The sequence below is a fragment of the Schistocerca serialis genome, chromosome 5 (assembly GCF_023864345.2).
Source record: "Schistocerca serialis cubense isolate TAMUIC-IGC-003099 chromosome 5, iqSchSeri2.2, whole genome shotgun sequence".
NCBI classification, from domain to species: Eukaryota; Metazoa; Arthropoda; class Insecta; order Orthoptera; family Acrididae; genus Schistocerca; species Schistocerca serialis.
The window spans coordinates 647,290,296-647,309,616 of NC_064642.1; the positions used below are offsets into that span (position 1 = coordinate 647,290,296).

General features: G+C 38.6%; 1 protein-coding gene across 1 annotated transcript in view; it reads left to right on the forward strand.

Annotated features, from left to right (window-relative positions):
- Positions 1-19,321, forward strand: part of LOC126481362 (glutamate receptor 1-like) — a 1,387,178-nt gene that overhangs the window by 1,359,733 nt on the left and 8,124 nt on the right. The window contains exon 18 of the mRNA XM_050105062.1: positions 5,046-5,120. Coding sequence (XP_049961019.1) covers positions 5,046-5,120 — 75 coding nt within the window. The remainder of the gene's footprint in view (positions 1-5,045; positions 5,121-19,321) is intronic.

Here is a 19,321-nt window from a genome sequence, read left to right on the forward strand (position 1 = left end):
TCGACATGTATCCTGTTATGAAGATTCATTGGAACATAGATGCAACGGACAAAAAAACTAAAGTAAAATTTGTACATGTATAAGGGTCTTTCAAAAAGAAACGAAGCGGAGGCATAATTACAGAAATGAGTACCTGTATGTTCGAAGTATTGACCCAGGCTGTTCAGACACTTATCCTACTGTGAGACAAGGCGGTGAATGGCTGTCTCATAAAATTCCCGAGGCTGCGATGTTAACCAATTCCGCATGTGCAGCTGGACTTCGTAGCCCAAGATGACTCGTTGGCCCGTCATAGCCTTTTTAAGGGGATGAAAAATGGCGTAATCACCCGGAGGGAGATCCGGACTCTGTGGAGGGTGGCCGAGAACCTCCCATTTGAATTTCTGCATGAGTGCCGCGACTGTGTTGGCCGTATAAGGCTTTGAATTGTCGTGGAGTAGAATGACCCTATGGGTGAGATTGCCTGGTTATTTTGATTTGATAGCTTGGTGAAGGGTGGTCCCCTTGAAAAGGCTCTGAGGAGTAAACGATTCATCTTGGACGACGACGTCCAGCTGTGCGTATGGAACTGGTTAACACTGCAGCCCCAGGAATTTTATGACACAGCTATTCACCGCCTTGTGTCACAGTGAGACAAGTGTTTCAACAGCCAGGGTCAATACTTCTAACATACAGGTACTCGTTTCTGTAATTGTGCCTCCGGCTCGTTTCTTTTTGAACGCCTCTTGTATATATACATATTCCATCCTGGATTTTCCATTGTTTGAATGAAATTTGTACCAGGTTACTTAATGCTCCTATTCTGCAGTTGGATTGAAAGTAGGATAATCTACGTCGGTAAACATGTACAGATTGCACATTAGACTGTACTTTTCTTCCATCATTGAGATTTTTTGTGTGAGTGAAGTTTAAAAAATTATGACTGTATCAAATAATAACTGTGTGCAAATATACTGCGTTTTCCTATTCCCTGTGGATTTGTTCTGACCTGTATAATTTATATGACTTGATGTGCTAGATTTTGATTCTTTTATGTGTCGAGTAAGTCTGTAAAGATACTGAAGTAACTGAAACAAAAATGTTGGGGGGTATGAAAACTGAATACCATCTTGGTCTTTTAGTTCCTCTTTACACCTCATTATTTTGAATATCGATAAATTTTGAAAAATGATATACATTTTTCCCACATTTCATTCCTGTCTGAGGCGAACACATATTGTGCAAATGAGTCAGTTTCATGTTATTTTGAAACTTTTAACATCAAATAACTACAAAAATCTTAAGAAAGCTCCTGCTCGCGTAATGTAGAAGAAACAAATATTTTGATAAAGTACTCTACTTCAGTTCAAGGACAAGATAAAGAAGCCTTTTTGAACACTGATATATATGGTTTCCAGACACTATGGCCTACATAAAATTCGTTGAATTTATATTCCTCTGAGACACGTTGTTAATGCTGTCAATTCCCTCGTGTATCAAGTAACAAGAATTGGCAACTGTTTTTCAACTAATTATTGGAAAAACGCACTACTGAAGATATTCTTTGGTCCTGGAGGTGTTCTTCTAAGTTTCTACATAGTACCTTTATATACTGTGATTGCAATTAATGATGTCATCGATTATATAGGAGATGTTTTTCCAAGCGATTAGGCTGCTCTGCTTAGACCATGCCTCATTTATAGTTAGTTCCAATGGGGCGATGACTTCAATCAACAAGGCCATGGTGTCGCAGTGGATTACCCACTGGAAACTGCGATTCCTAATTTTTATGCAAAATTTCGAATAATCAGCCGTAGAAAAAGCAGATAAGAAACCATCCCGATGGCATCGGCTTGTCGATGAGACATAAGTGGTTTAGTAACGCGGTAAAAGTTTGAGAAATATTCATTTGTTAACTAAATTGAATGTAAAAAAATTTGCAACTGAAATGGGAAATGATATCAGAATATTAATCCTGAGAGTTTTGGTTATGAAAAAAGACCGATGGAAGTAGTTTTTCGGAAAGTCACGGCAGACAGATAGATACCTACGTAAAAGCTTCAACGACCATCCACAGCAAAAAAGGGGTGTCGAGCCAAATGAATTTTTGCACTGTTACACACCGAAATAAAACAGCTGGAGCAGGCTTTCTGGATAAATGAATACTCAAGAAAAGAAGTAAATACGGTTCTACGATCAGATAACAGTGGGTCGAAGACCAAGGAAGTGATGGACGCATAGAGTTTTCGTTCCTGATCAGATCGGTACCATTTTACAGAAACGTAACTTCATACTGGTTGTTAGACCAACAAAGAAAATATGTCAGGCCCACAGATCTGTAACCGACAAACGCCCTCCTGTTTCGGCAGGCAGGGAATACTATAATACTCCATTTATATGCGGATAGCTCTACACTGGAACTACAAAGTGAAGTGTGAATACGTCTCTGAAGCAGTAGTAAAGTCTGCGTCGATTAGGGACTTTAGGAAAGTCAGCTGTTGCAGAACAGGAAAAAATTATGTGACGTTTACCGAAACCAAAATTTTATTTGCAGTGACGAACTGTTATCTATGTGTATGCAGAAAAGCCATCGAAATTTATAAAAATGGGGACGGTTTCAACAGAAGTAGTTAACGATATTTGGACAGTAGCTCTACAGAATCGACAGATAAGTTTAATCTTTGAAAGACGACAGTTTGGTTGTGAAATTATCGCTACCGGTTACGCGCCATTTTCACGGTATTTAAGTCGCCCTCCGACGTCCGACGCATCAATGGGCACACCTCAAGGTCCAACGCACATCTGGTTAAAGGTCTAGGGTAAAGAAGTTTCATGGACCACGAACAAATAAGCCGGAAGATTCTACAGCACCTTAAGACAAACGGTCGTGAAAACCTTCGTGGTATGATCAATGCAGGTGTTACTGCATCGCTTACCCTTGACCAATATACCATACACGTAACTGTCAGCAGGTACACGGTATAGGTCTTTTTTATGCCCGGGCTCACAGCCGCAGTAAACCTCTTAAAAAAATAATTTTGCCGTCGTATGTAGAAAAATTGGCCTTTTAGAGAAAATATACAGCCGTCTATCAAAACAGTTACATTCCAAGGTGAATGTTTGAATTGATTGTTAGTTTTATTCACGACTGCTGTGGAAAGTTAATTAGAAAATGGTTTTTTTTCTCCTACTGCATCGCAGCTCGTTTTCAAATTCGTCATATTCTTGAGGATGAAACCTTCATTACATTCAGATTACATTGTGTTCATGTGTGAAGATTTGGTTTAAGATTGATGAAATGAAGTTTAAATTAAGAGTTTTTAAAATTTTCTCTACTCAGTTACTGTCTGAAAGACGGAAGAGTACTTGATTTGTGGTCAAGAAAGAACCTATATATTCTTGCATTTATTGGTTTCAACCATTATTGTATTATATTTGTTTAATCGACATGAATCAAGCTTCTCACCCACGTACACGTACACAGTAGGCAGCATACAAACAAACCTTCTCCGTCTTAAAAATAGAAAAACTACTTGCGATAGAGGATTACTGTGAATTTGATTCTGTGGAACGTTGTATCAATTATTTGTTCTTTATTTCGTATGATTTACGTAAAATACAGTTTCTGTAAATTGTTTTCTCCCGTGATCAAAGAGGTTTATACTGATTTTATCGAGATTTTTTCTATGATACTGGTGGCCAATACTCATTGATAAAAATAGCTGAACTTCATAAAATATACTTTTACTTTTCTGACAGACCTTGTTTAGCAAATCTGCATCTGTCCTCACTACTATATCAGTGCCACCCCTATTAGCACAACAGTCTAAGTAGTTCATCTTCTACGCTGTCATAATGTAACTGACTACTTTGTATATTTTGCTTGTTACTGATAGCAAAGTAATATCAAAATAGTCTTTCAGTTCTTGATCTTCCCTGTCTGGAGTACATTGTCTACGTCGTATGGACCGAAAAAATGCAAATACACATCAAGTAATTTTATTAGTGTCAAAAATAAATTTACTATAGCAGAAATCTCACATTTTTAAGTTGTCGTTTCTTGTCAGAACGATTGATTAACCACGATAGTGACTGCATTCCCTCTTTGTCGTTTCTGAGGACCGCCAGTTTAGTAAATAAGCAACTATGTTTCGATTGAAACTGTCACCGAAACTTGAGACTAAATTTCACATAGCTGTAAAACAAAATGTTAATAAATATGAAGTAATGATGGAATTGAGTAAAAGAAAAAGGACAGATTGTACGTCTCAGTAATGTTGTGATTATTACCTCATCTTTCATTGTGAGGAAACTATGTAACTCATTCTACAAAATAGGGGGTCGTTATCATTGAAACTCAGGGACATGGTTTGAAATCCTGGTTGCCGTACCGTTATAGGTCGTCACGTATAACTGTGTAGCTGCTTATTTATGTTGGGACATATCATCAGATCATGTTTGTAAATTATGGCCTGAAAATTTCTTGAAACTCTGATACTGCTGCTGGATCCGCAGACGTTTTATCGGAAAGTGAGAACAGCAACTTTTAAATTGTCTGTATTGCATATCACATATTTTGGATGAGAACATTGATCTTTCGATTGATGTATTGGCTTTTGCTTGTTTCTACACTACTCGAATCAGTTTCTATCTGAAAGTCTGAACACCTCAAAATTCCCCAGTACTATCTACTGAATACGTCAGTTTTGCCGTCTTATGTAAGTTTCCACGACTATTGTCTAGTCATGGAAACCTCTTCACAAATCATGGGTAACAATATTTAGCGCATCAAGAAACTATATAACTTGGTGAAACTTCTTGGCAGATTAAAACTGTGTGCCGGACCGAGACTCGAACTCGGGACTTTCGCCTTCTGGATGTATAGCTTGGTGTTCACAAAGGTCCAGAATTTGGTACAGGCATTAGGTGTAAGCTAATTTAGCTGGTAGAATATAAAGATGTGTGGAAGATTATTCTGCACAAAAGACAGTGCATGAAAATAAATCTTCTGCCAACTTCTGCTGAGTGAACAACGCTACTGAGCTGCCCTGTGGTGCTGTTGACAGATTCCCTTGTCGGATGCCATGAAGGCGAAGGCGAGGCTGACCATCGGTGGAGGAGCCGACTTCGAGAATGGACGGGTGAGTCAGCGGCTTGACAGTGGAGCGCACAGACGACTTGTGTCGTAGCTGCTTAATATATGCTGGCACGTATTATTTCAATAAGCTGGGAGGCTAGACTGCCCTTTAAACTTTCTGTGCATAATTTAATTTTTCGAAGATTGTTGCCTGAGTTCAATGCGTTATCACGGCATTCCAGTCCACAATACTATGAAAACGGAACGGTAGTTGCCAGTACCTTGGCAATTACCACATATCTGTGATTTCTGCAGAAATAAGTTGGGTCTTCATGCTAGTTATAAATTACCACAATTATTCCTGGCAATAGCACTAATTTTGCATGACCTTCATGTTAGTAAAACCTAAATTTTCTAATGCACTATGAGCAATCTAGTTTGTTGTCTTCTGATGACTCCTACGCAGTTTAGGGTCGCAGGACTTCATCGTAGAGAAACTAATGTCCCGCTCATAGATTCCTCTACTGCCTCAAGATTGACTAAATCTTGAACGTACACATGATAGTACCCTTCTGGGAGTTGTTCCGGAAAGAAACATGGAATATGGGAATTCGTAAATGACAAATGTTTCTGGAGGTTAATTCGGCGGATGGAGAGGGGAGAGGGGGCGGGTGGTTTAAATCCAGTCATGTCCAAACATGCATAATACGGCCACAGTGTGTGAAGTGCACTGAGGACTTCGAGACTTAAATCAAATTGATATAACTGATAAAGAAACTGTAGAGCAATATATAACAGTACGACTCAGTCCAAAAAAACAAAAAAAACAAAAAAAACAAAAAAGAAACACGTACCTATACTATATAGAACTATCGTCTCAATATTAGGTATAAAATTCTCAGACCATCAAAGCCCTGTGGTAATTACACACTATGAGGTAAGCCTCTTGGCGCTGTATTGTACATTAAACTTTAATCGGCACCCTAGCAGTATGCACTACTGCCAGTCAAGTACCCGGGGAAATCCCTAGAAACAAGAGAGGTAGTAAAGACAGTATCACCCAGCTGCCAGGTTCCCCTTTCTTATCGACAGGCTTCACCATCGAGTATTTAACTTTGTCTCGAATGAAACGGTGTACTCGTATAACGCAACTAACTCTGTTGCTAGTGCAGGATGCACACATTTATATCGCCGTAACTAATGCTCATACAAACCCAAGTTCTCTACAGATTAGTGAGTAATATATATATATTTGGGGAACAACTCTCAGTTTTTTAATGATTCTCTTATCAAAAAAACTTATATCACATACCTATAATTTAAAACTGGCAATATACATTGGTTTTAAAATTTTTATTTTGTATGAATCATAACTCTAAGTCAATTTTCTTTTTCTGTTTATTTCCTTACCTGACCTTCCAGCAGTTATTTACAAAATTTCGTCACTTGATTCAGTGACTTCGTTGCTTCATGTTATTCTTTTTATTTCAGTGCATCGATCACACTTTACGCGAGTCTTATTATAATTGATTTTCAGGCCTACTTTCAAAATGTCCTATACTATGTTCTTTAACACCTTTCTAGAATTGACCAGCACCATAATCAAATGGCACTGTAGCATCAGAAAAAGAAAATTTTTCTGTTATCTTTCATTAACACACATATCTTATTCAATTTAGCACGTTGAGGACTTGAAAGCATCATATAAGGCTGTTGAGAACATATGTAAAGCCGCTTTCAATTACGAATATCCGATTATTCTGATAAATTAGCTGAATAACTGCCTTGTTCTGAATATTTGTCAGTACATATCTGGATGTTATCGTGGTAATACACGGTTTTATAATTCCGCTCACGATGCGAAAATTTTCAGTTGTGTTCTGTTTAGGAAAAAATACAAGACACTTTTTTCTATAAAATTCTTCTTGATTTTTGATTGCGTCATCTGGTAAAGGGCCCCAATTTTTACCAATTTTTCGACACAATTGGAAAGGGCCTTCATCAAGATGTGTAATGCTGGCCTACAACGCAGGAACATATTTTTGTAGATTAAATCCGGCCTCAAAAGCACGCCAACATCGGAGATATTTTTCCCATTTGTTGTTTTTTAATGTTGCCACCTTCCACATACAATACTTGTTGACTACCTAAAACCAGCTTCTAGCCTACTCTCTGCATTCTGTTTTTGTTTTCATTGTTTTTACTACTAAATGTTCACTGTAATATCTCAACTTCCTTTAATTTATTTCTGAGCAGTATTGTCTGATTCAAGGTATTCCCTCATAATCTTATTATTTACTCGGTACTCTAATTTTCTCTTTTCTCTTACCTTGGCTGTGCCTGCAAAAACCTTCACTATTTGCAAAAGTGCCTTTGGTAGCTAATTGCGCCAATTGTCTGTGTGTACGTAGGGTTCATTTACTGAGATATTGAACGTATTTTCTGATTTAATCCCGTCAGACTCAGTATTCATCTGCGTCTTTGAGTTCTTGAAAAGTGTGTTTGTTTCTAGTTTCGAATCTAAATTTTTCTGCATTTGGATAAGCTGATGATCATTTACAATTTTAAAATGGGCTGGAACTTTCCCGTACTGAACAACCTTTTATTGCTGATAGTATTTTTAGTGATATATTTAATTTCTTTAAGATTTTCCTCAGTGTATTTTGTTTGTCTTTCTCAGGAAAGAATATGGTGAAGGCAAACTTTGTATTTTGCAGGAAAGTCTATTAACCACATCATCTGTTACTTTAGGTTCTACAGCATAAGTTTCCCAATGAATAAATGAATGTTCTTCAGCTTTGGCAATACGTATCAGTCCCGTAGCGACCACGTAGACAAGACTGCACTAATTACATAGCGCAAGCGGGCTTTTAAGTACTCACTCTTCACGCCTTAGTGTGACAAGTTAAAAAAACTGTAGGATCCTAAGGTAGTTCAGTTGAGTCACAACAACAAATAAATAACATGAAGCAGGGCACAGTAAGGCTACTAAAAGTGTGAAAAAAAGAGCAAAGCTGAAACAGAATTTGAATCATTACGTACATTTTACTACAGAGCAAAACAACAAAATTAAAAACAGTGAAATAGATATTACAATAATCGTGACCGAATAGCAGCTGTTCTTCTTTTTCATAAAATAAGGAAACAAAATATTCTGTAGAAATTCATTGAGTCTGTGCTGCAGTGTGCTCACTTGATGATTAGTGGCTAGAAATGTTACTGACGCTGACTCATCTGCATAGAGAGAAATTCAAAACTGAATGAGGAATCACGTAAGGACATTCAATACCACCGAAACTATTCTCAGCGATTACAGGAGGTTTCAGAACTTTAAACTGGGAAAACTAGGACAGTATGTGTAGTAATAGGCTAGATCTGCACTACTGGCTGAAAGTTTTTGATCACTAGTGACAAAAACTGTGTACTTTTTCACTTAAAACATCCGGGCTGAGAGGCCATGGCTGACGAATAAATTACATTCTAACGTTTCGTCTCCAACTGCGGGAGACATCTTCCGACGAAAATCGGCCTCTCTGCCCTGAAGTTTTATTGAAGAAGACGCCAGTCATGAAAGCCCACATTGTATGACGATATATTTTATTTTAACGTACAAACACATTTTAAAACTAAACAGACCAAAAAAAACAAGTGTTTTCTCTTTTTATCATTAAGTAAAGTGAATATGATTTAGATTTAAGCCTCTTCAAAGTACCCATCATTTGCCCTCTGAAGTGCTGCACAAAATTTTGCCACTCTGGAGATAAAGATTTTGTAGTGTTTTTGCAGATATTCGAGTCCAACAGGTGTGAACATTATTCCATACATCTTCAGCATTAGATGATCTCTCTGTCAAGTTCATCCCATAAGAATTTGATGGGGTTTGCATCAGGTGAGTAACTTGATCGAGTCGTATTCTTATGTTCCCCAGTTTTCTGTTTACATAACCCCTGCACAATTAGAAGCATGTCTGGGATCATTTTCCTGTTGCAGAAGAAACCCACGACCAGTATGTCTCCTGCCAGGTGTATTTGCATTTTTGATCAGCGTCCTGTGATATCCTCCCTTCTTTGATGTTGTATTAATTCTCACTTGATCATCGAATCTATCACCAGCAAAACATCGCCACACCATGACAGAGTCTCCACCTAACTTCACTGATGGTGTCCCACATTCTCTCTCCATACGCTCTTCGAAGTCGACGATTAAACAATCGACGATGGCCTCGAAATACTTCAAACCTAGATTCTTTCGTGAATAGTACCTTGGACCATTGCTGCACGCTCTAGTTATCATCTTACTGTACCCATTGCAATCTTTTCACGTTATCTTGTTTGCGTAATAAAATTTTTTGGCAGTTATGCAGACCTTTGAACTTTGTTCGGGAAGACGGCGTTGCAATGTTGAGACAGAAGTTGGAGCTTTTCGCATGGTGTTTATTTCCTCGCGAATTTCAGGAGCAGTATGAGTCCTCTGATGTTTACTCTGTACATATATGAACTAATCGTCCCTGTATGACGTTACCCGGTGTCTTCCAGATCTGTAGATGAGGGTACGCTCGAGTTTCTGTTGCTATTGCCCTACTAAAACAGTCTTCCTGACGCAGAGGTACGATTACAAAACGATTTTCGATTTCAGTCTGCCACTTCCGTAAAATTAGGAGGTAATATTGTATGATCCTGGTCAGGTACACACACTCACTGCTAGATGAACTTAGTGCACTGGAAACTAATCCTAACTGATTTCTCCACAGACAGCTGAAAGAATGAAGCGTATCCGAATGGAGTCGTCTTAGGTAAAGGAACGTCAGTGTCGTTATACTCACGAGCGAGCCTCTACGCGAACAACAGTCAATAATCTTTGCATATTTATACTTTTTTATTTCCAAAACGTGTATATGACAGAAAATTTGAAACGGTATCCCTCATTTAACCGCAAATCCATAGATGTGATAGGTGTCGACAACTTTTGAACGGCAGTGTAAAGTACCTCTGTTTTGCTGTTTACATTCTATCGTTTGACTCTAACGCAGACAATGGCCAATGAAAATAAAAATAAAAATTGGTAGAGACAATTTAAAACCAGATCAGAAATTCAGTTATGGTTAGACTGAAACAGTGTACAATCAAAACAGCGAAAAGGAAATATTACAAATTAACAACTGATTAGTAGAACTACTCAAAGAGTTTTTGTACCTGTTGCTGTTGGAGACAACGACTGGGTGTACTTCTCCATAGAAGAAAATGTCTTAGAGTGCTTTGCTAAATGGAATAGGGTTTTCAGAACCACGCCGGCAAAATGCTTTAAACGAAAATCGTAGAATTAATGCGCATTACCAATTTGCATTGTTGGCAGAGAAACATGGACGTTCAAGATAAAACCCATTCTCCGTGAGCGATGGATACAAGTGTTACTAGGAGCAGAAAAAACAAGGAATGCTCGAAGCAACAAAATCGAGTGCAAGGTTACAGTGAAAAATCTAAACAAAAAAAAATGTAGGCCACTCCTTTCGGGATTCCAAGAGATGCAAAAGTGTATAGACGACGATGTAATGGAAAGTGAGGACATGGCGTTAGAAAAATCTGTTAACTTTTACACAACTACCGGCCCACTCAACATTTGTCCTCGTGTTGTATGATGTTTCTTCCTCGCTCCCCAGTTCGTTGTAGTGCCTCTTCACTTTTTATCTGATATGTCCAGCTAATTTTCAGCATTTCGGCAGATATCTGTAATTTCGTGTTTTCACTGCGTATCTTAAATCAGGCTAAAAAAACAACACTTATCACATCGTTCATGCGACGCACAGAGTCAACGAAAAGCGTCGGTTTGTTTCCCGTTCCCATAATGTTTGCAACTTGAAACAAACCGCAACTTTTCCGTCGGCACTGGGCGTCGCACGAACGATGTGATGAGTGGTGTTAGTTTGGGCTGACTCCACCTACATGTATATCTCCCGAAATACCAGAAACAAAAGCACTTGGAGAGACATCAGTTACATCCTCATACCTCAGATTTTATCACTTTTTTCTTGTTTTGTTTCCCCGTGGTACACGAATTACTTCCATTCAGAGCTGTACACAAGTGCATTTGGGAAGACTTCATCCTTAACTAGATGACAACATTTAACCGTAGATCAGTTTGGTAGAAAACGTTCTCTCCATCTGTGTTGATCTAATACTGTGTCGTCTTCACTTTGCCCATTGTGTGCATTCATGTGTTCTAGAAATCTGTAACCTCTTCTCTTGCTGTGTCGTCTGTGGATTTTATGTTGAACAAGCTAATTTTTATGAAGGAAGTTAGGAGGCAAGATAATTGGATCACCCTTACCAATCCAGCGAACTGGATGCACTTGGTTTAGAACATCTCTCACAGTTTGAGTCCAATGTGGCGGTGTGCCATCTGCTTGTAAAACGATCGTGCTTTGGCGGTCAGCGAGTTTGGTAATGCAAAAAACTCCAACATGTCAAAGTAACTGCTAGAATTAACTGTTTCTTCTGAGGAAAAAAATGATCCCACAAGCAATCAACCATCAAACACCAACATACATTCACTTTCAGGATGTCACGCACTTCTTCCGTCGCAGTATTCGTATAGGGATTGGTTGCGCCCCAGAAGCGAACACTGTGTTTTTTCTCTTACCACGGATGTGGAATGTTGCTTCGTCAGAAAATTCTAGGTTGTTTAGGAACATTCCATCGTCCTCTAGAGAGCTATGAACGCCCACAGCGAATTACATGCACTGAGCCTTTTCTTGAATCTTTCTCATTATGCTTCACTCACGTCAGTCTGGAACACACACAACCAAAACTTTGTGAGTTTTTCTGTCACACAAGCCAATCGTAATTACTTTGTGTGCTATAGCACAGTGAAGTTATAGCGTACCTTTTGAGACACACTATATAATTCGTACGACAGCTTTATGCCTACCGCAAAGCAACACTCAGCCAGTAATATATCAGAACTTAAAGTTAATGGACAGGTATCATGCATACACTTTAGAATCTTTGAATAAAAAAATATGTACTTGCATTTAGAGCGCACTTATGGCCGCCTTGGAGAAACAGCAAATGTGTTTCAAACACATCACACCATGTGAAACGTTTAAGCAAAAGAAAATGTATATGCATCAGAAAGCATTGAGAAAAGCCCACTAAAGAGAATGCGATGAATTCAAATGCTCTAATTTACGAATGTATCAATATAAACACGATTCAGTACTGGTCTTTGAAGATTACCCATCTCAAAAAGCATGAAAGTAGCGTGCCAACATATAAATTGCTCACTTAAGTTCTGAAAACACTGTGAAAACCACTACGCCAAGGCATGCAGTACAAACCAGAAACTAGGCACGCATTTACAGTACAGAGTTTGAAGATGATCAACAGATCCTGAATTCGGTTGTACTTAGTCGTATTCAGCCGTATAAAGCAACTTAGCACACCTACCCCTGCCAGGCATTTCCAACCAACTGCACCAGTTTGATGATCCACACTAAGTCACATGTTCCTGACTGGCCCGCTGAAACTCGCATTTCGAAATGTTCCCTCATATCAGTGTACTCAGAGGTCGAATACAGATACTCTTTCAGAAATGGACGGCTCAGTACGGAATGTTTCTTTACCAGGTGCCTCTTACTTAAGAACATGCAAAGGAAAATGAATACTGAAAGTTATAAATGTGACAGACTGTTTTCATCACATTCGCCTTATATTTTAGAGCGGACTTGCAATATCTTTTCCAGAAAAGCCAGCAGCAAATTGTTCGCTTAACACTCTACAAAGAAAGCTTATTCATATAAGGATCAGCAGTCTGCATAAAAACGAACTTATTGTCTGCTTAACACAAAAAACATAAAAAGTACCATTACATGACAATATATATGGATTTCGCGCAAACATAAAATATCATAAGCAAAATTAACAATGTTAGAACTAAGCAGGCCACAGATTTTGCATACAAATACTGGATAAAAATATCGTAGAAATGTGCATGTACACGCAATAAAATAACAAAATTAGTAAGGTTAACATTCTAACACATAGCGTTATATTAAAAAGACATGGTATGTTGAAATGTAAAAGTCAAAATTCGCAACACCATAATGTTTGTGTATGATGAAATGATAACAAAGATGTAGAAATTTAAAAATTATAATTATTATGGTCATAACATTGACACAGAGAAAATGTAACAACAAAGGCAGAAAAATGTTAAAAATTAGAACTGGTAAGGTCATGATATTGACACATAAAAATTCAATGACAAAGACATCAAGGAAAGATAGCATCAAGGGAAGTCCTTGCATTATGAACTATCGTATTACTGCCTTTTATTGAGCCTGACTTAGTAAAAGTAGTGTACTTTAAATTACTGGTGTTGAAGACTGTCATTTTTTAGTAATCTCAATTTGTTGAGAGGAGGCAAACAGTTTTGTCAAAGAATTTACTTAAATGTTTGACACAGGCACTGACTCACAAAAGAGACTGTGGAGGTTTTCTTGGAATGACATGGATCTCAGACCATAATGAATTATTTCACATAGCAGTATAGGGGAAAATCTTATAACTGTGTCACACTTGACTCACTATGATAGTATCAAGGGAAGAAAGAATGGCTTTTGTCACAGTAAAACATGACATCTCCTGTGGAGATGTAATTACGGCTGCAGTGAAACCCCTTTGATTCACTACTCACTGGCAATCCGCTCTACCTTCTAACAGCTAGCACCTCATCCGGCTGGAGGCTGCATCCATCATTAGCCCGAGATGACTCCCATTCTATCAGCTAGAGGTATGTGATAAGTAAGCGACGAATTCACTAGCGGTCTACAATAAATACAACCTTAATGAAACTTCAGAAGACAATCCTCAACAAACAGTTTAGTAAAAATTGTATCTATCATAATGTAATTCCAGACCTTATAAAAATCTCCGTGAACGGCATATCACCTGCTGCAAGAAAAGTGAAAATGAAGGCTTAGGTAATGTGGTTAAAACATGAAACTAAGCAACTATATGCTAAAAAAGAGTTCCTCGACACTAAACTTTGCTAAACACATATAGAACGAGCCAATAAACACACACACACACACACACAAAACACACAAAACATTAGAGGATCTGATAATAAAATCTGAACATGTAATAAAGAAACAAAAAAGGCACAAGACACCATATTTTAATGCAAACTTAATTGAGAATTAGCAGCTGCACAAATAACCCCAATAATCAGAACACACACATCCACCATAATATTTAGTAACAGAACACATGTGGAAATCATGTTCAGTAAACTAAAATAAAAAATAAAGCAACAAAATGCTACACTAACAAAAATCAATGGCAGTGTAATGGTGATTGTGAAACCAAAGAAATACACAAAAATAAAAACAATATTTGCTGATGTGTAACAATATCACCAAATTTACCAGTGACCCAACAGCGAAGTACCAGAAAAACATTCAAAAACATTCAAGAACGTCAAAAATACATTCAAAGTTGGCCACATAAAGAAAATGCCACAGAAAAGTCCAAAGGCTCCCTCATCTAAATTCCCAACTGAATCTGCACAGATAAAATATTCCCTTCATACTGATCATTAAGTGCAGAAATACTCCATCGCATCACCTTGCACAAAGTGCAAGCACATTACTAAAGATGTGTACTTTTGGAGACAATAGGAATCTCAGAAACAGACAGACAGACTCAGGGATGTAGACATACTAGACACTGCAAGCTGTATACATTTGATGTCACAAAAATTTACTCCTGCATTCCAGTACCTGAAACAATTAACATACTCACACAATGAATATAACAAGGCGATACATGAGACACACATTGATGAAGTAGCAACTGTATCCAGGACAATAATTACTCAAAATTTTTTTGTGGTCAGCAAAGAATTTTACTCCCAACAGGAAGGACTGTCATTGGGATCGTCTACTAGTAGCTTCTCAGCCAACATATTCTTGAGCAGCGTAGAGACCAGATTCTTCAGACATATAATAATACCAAGAAGTCTAAGGTTATGCCAGTTCCACAAGGTCGATGAGATAATATGCCTGACTGATGAATCATATACATGAAACCGCTATACAATTAAATAAACGATTTACAACCCTAAATTCACATCACATTAGAAACAGAAACAAGTAACACATTAACTTCTGGATCTCACCAGAAAAAGAATAAACAACACTCATGCCTTCATACAATTCAGGAAACCAATAACGAGCACCGTCATTCACAATAAATCAAACCACCCACTGGCACCCAAGAACGCAAGCTTTGAATTCATGCTTCACAGTTTAAGCAAAACATCTATACCCAAAGTGAACTACATACAGGAGCTTGAAACTCTTTTCGGGTTTGCTGCCGGATCCTAAAATCAACTTGACTCGATATTTCGGCGATCCAACTGTTCGCCATCTTCAGGAAATGCTGCTTCTGCTGATGAGTCCCGCTGAGAACTGACGCAAGATTGCAATTCGACATCCTATATAGGCCACCGTTCAGTACACGGCGCATGCGCCGCCCATCACGGTTTCTGACTTCCAAAACAGGGAGGTGGCGCCGCCCTTAGTGAAACACTGCTGGCAACGATATATCACAATCAAGGCCGCACCGAAGAACGTTCAGTTTTGATGCGAGATTATACAGGATTCCACGTTTTGCTAAGAGGAAACCCATTGTCCCTGTTGATTAAATTATCAGCCAACCTAATTTCGATCGCCTCTTTATACACACTATTCCAAAAACCGGAAACGTTGGCAATTACAACAGTTTCCTCAAATTTCATTTTGTGTCTGTCATTCAGGCAGTGTTCTGCTACGGCCGATTTTTCCGGCTGTTGTAGCCACGTGTGACGGCGATGTTCCACACACCTGTCATTCACTGTGCGAATAGAACGGCCAACGTAAGCTTTCCCACATTAACACGGGATTTTGTACGCCCCGGGTTCCCTAAGTCCCAAATCATCCTTCACAGAGCCGAGCAGAGCCCTAATCTTAGAGGGTAGACGGAACACACTCTTAACGTTAAAACTCCTTAAAATTCGTCCAATCTTAAACGATAAGCCTCCAGCATAAGGAAGAAAGGCCACAGATCTATGTTCCTCTTCGGACACCTCCGGAGACGGTCCAAATTCCATAGCCCGACGAATCTGTTTCTCGGTGTATCCATTTTCCTTAAAAACAGTCATCAAATGCTCAAGTTCTTGGGTTAAGCTGTCTGCGTCGGAAATGGCATATGCTCTCCGTACCAAAGTCCTAAGGACGCCACTACGTTGGTGTGGTGGATGACAACTCTTTAGGGTGCAGATACAAATCTGTGTGTGTCGGCTTTCGGTGAACGCTGTGTCCCAAAGTTCCATCTGGTTTTTTTATAAACCATTACGTCTAAAAATGGAAGCATCCCATCATTTTCAACCTCCATAGTAAATTTGATACGGGGATGAAGACAGTTGAAGTGGTCCAAAAACCTGTTAAGAGCATCACGTCCATGCGGCCATACGAAGAAGGTATCGTCCACGTATCTCCAGAAGCACGTTGGTTGCAAAGCTGAAGTCCTCAGTGCCATAGCCTCGAAGTCCTCCATAAATAAATTGGCGACTATGGGTGACAAAGGACTACCCATAGCCACTCCGTCATTCTGTTCAAAAATGTTACCGTTAAATAAAAAATACGTGGAGGTCAGCACATGACGACAAAGCTTCACCCGCTCTTCATCCAGTTTTTCACTGATCAAACTAAGGGACTCTTGCAGAGGAACTCGTGTAAATAGGGGGGGGGGGGGGTAGGGGGGGCAAATGACAGTGTAAAATGTTTATGATACCTATTTAATAGAGATACTAAGCAAACAAATATGCAAATGGAAAGGTAGAAAACAGGTCGTATATGTACGAGGCCTTTCACAACACAGGAGGGTACTACAGACAGACAATTCTCACATGCAAGAAAACAGAGCTGCAACTTACACACAAAACAAAATGGCACATAACCACCTATAATAATAAAATAGGTCACAGAATAGGCAACTTTTCAAGAAACAGGGGACTATGATGGGTTACAGGATACTTACTTTAAAAAAATGAAAATAAGCCAGTAGCAAATTTTACAAAACTTGTAACTTAAGCAATATTTCTTTCGGTGCATCTGTTCTCAGATCTCAAGGACATGCGGTCATTAATATGGACATTAGTATTTTCACTGGTTGCTAATGTGCGATATCTGGGAGCTCATATCACATGTAGTATAAATGACAAGTATATCATGTGGTTTGTACTACGCTATCGTCTGTAGCATCTCGAAATTTATATTGCTTTTGTAGTTATTCCATCCTATGACAGTTCATTTGTCTCAACTGTCTATTTTTTATTTGTCTAACCACGTATATGTTATGTTCAGCGTTACAAAATGTTGTAAATTTATGATGCGTGCGACCTAAGAAACGGTGTATATTACAGTATGAAATGTCAGAATGAAAGAAGCAAATAAAAAAATGAGCCTCAACTTCGGATCAAACCCTCGACCTCCTGCATGCTAACCCAAAACTCTACCCATTGCACCCACTGTACAGCATGTTTAATATGTACTGACAGAGGTAGTTATCATACACGTAGCTGCAGTGTTGCCAGATTGTCGCTCTTTAACGTCCTTTTTCTGCCAGGTACACTCCCCGGACGAAATATTGCCACAGAGTTTTTTTTATCGCTGTCATGTGAGGAGAGTCGTGCTGTGAAGCACGAGTGCGCGAATTTCGACAGTTCAGAAAAGTTGGTACCTCTGCTATAAAACCACTAAGGCAAGCCCTGAAGTAAAAACAAGACAGCAGGCACACTTTTACAGCACAGAGTCTGCAGATGAACAACAGACCCTAAATTCAGTTGTACTTAGTCATATTCAGCTGTATCAGCATCTTACCACACCTGCACCTGTCAGGTGCGCTAAAACAAGATGACCCCCACTAGGTCAGGCATCGCGTTCGGTTCTGACTGGCCCACCAAAACTAACATTTGAAAGCATTTCCTCGTGGCAGTGTACCAAAAAGTCAAAGACAAACTTGCTTTCAGAGATTGAGGGCTCAGTGCAGAATCTATCTTTGCAGAGTACCTTCTGTTTAAGAGCAGAAAATGAAAATAAATATTGGAAGTCGTGAATGTAACAGACAAGTCTCAAGCTATCCGCTTTTCTTATTATGTTTTTTTTACATAGTTTGGCATAAGTTCTACGGGCAAAACTTGTCACCATTACCTAGAGGTATGGAACGAGTGCCATGGAAAACTTCGTTCACGATCGCGAGACGGTAAATTTAACTCATTCCTTCCAAACGAAGGTTCAAGAACTTCAGCATTATCTCGCTCAGATGTCAGGCGAAAATGACGGAAAAAGAGGAACTACTTTATTGTAAAATCTATCGTTACTAAAGAACTTTATTAATCACACTGCAGTTTTAGTGGCTCTGCTTTGTTACTTTGAATGAGACGTAGGACCATTATTTTTATTACCAGATGTTCTATGTATTTTTAACATCATCTCCATTGTCTTTTCGAACATTTTTGTTTAATTCAACATATTATATCACATTCCTTTTATTATTTACTTCGATTTTTCACTTTCTGTTCCTTTTGCCATGTTTGTGCCTGCAGCATCTTTTACTGTTTCTGTATCACCTCCACTTCCTACAATACTGAACTGCTTTACAAATTTAACCTCATATACCTTGTAAAGAAAATATATATTTCTGATTCCAAATCAGGTGAGTTTGTCTTCTTTGTGTTTGTTTTCTTTGTTTACCTAAAATTTTGAAATATTTTAAGATAATTGCTTCGCACATACATACGGTACTTTCTTCTTTTTGAGAAACATACTGAATTTCATACTTAGTTCGACGATGTCCTTAGAAAGGTGACAAACATTAGTCGTTCTGAGCAAAAAGATTCAAATGGACCTATCTCCTATTCCGAATAGTTACCGAGATAGAACGCACTTAATGTACACCGTTATTTATTTTCTGTGTTATTCAAACATTGTAATTGTCTACAACGTAACACAATAGTGTAGAGGAAGCGGAGGCGAACAATTTGTGATGGGTCACTCGTGGTCTATCAAGTGGGGAAGCTATCTCAAATTGGCCTACAAAAGCTACCTAAGCTACAGCGTATGATAGTCGCGCGAGATTTTCAGTATTCTCGCGCTCTCTTTGCCCTAACTGTTACTCCTAGAGAAAAAATGAGTAGGGCCTTTTTTTTAATGGAAATTTAATGTAC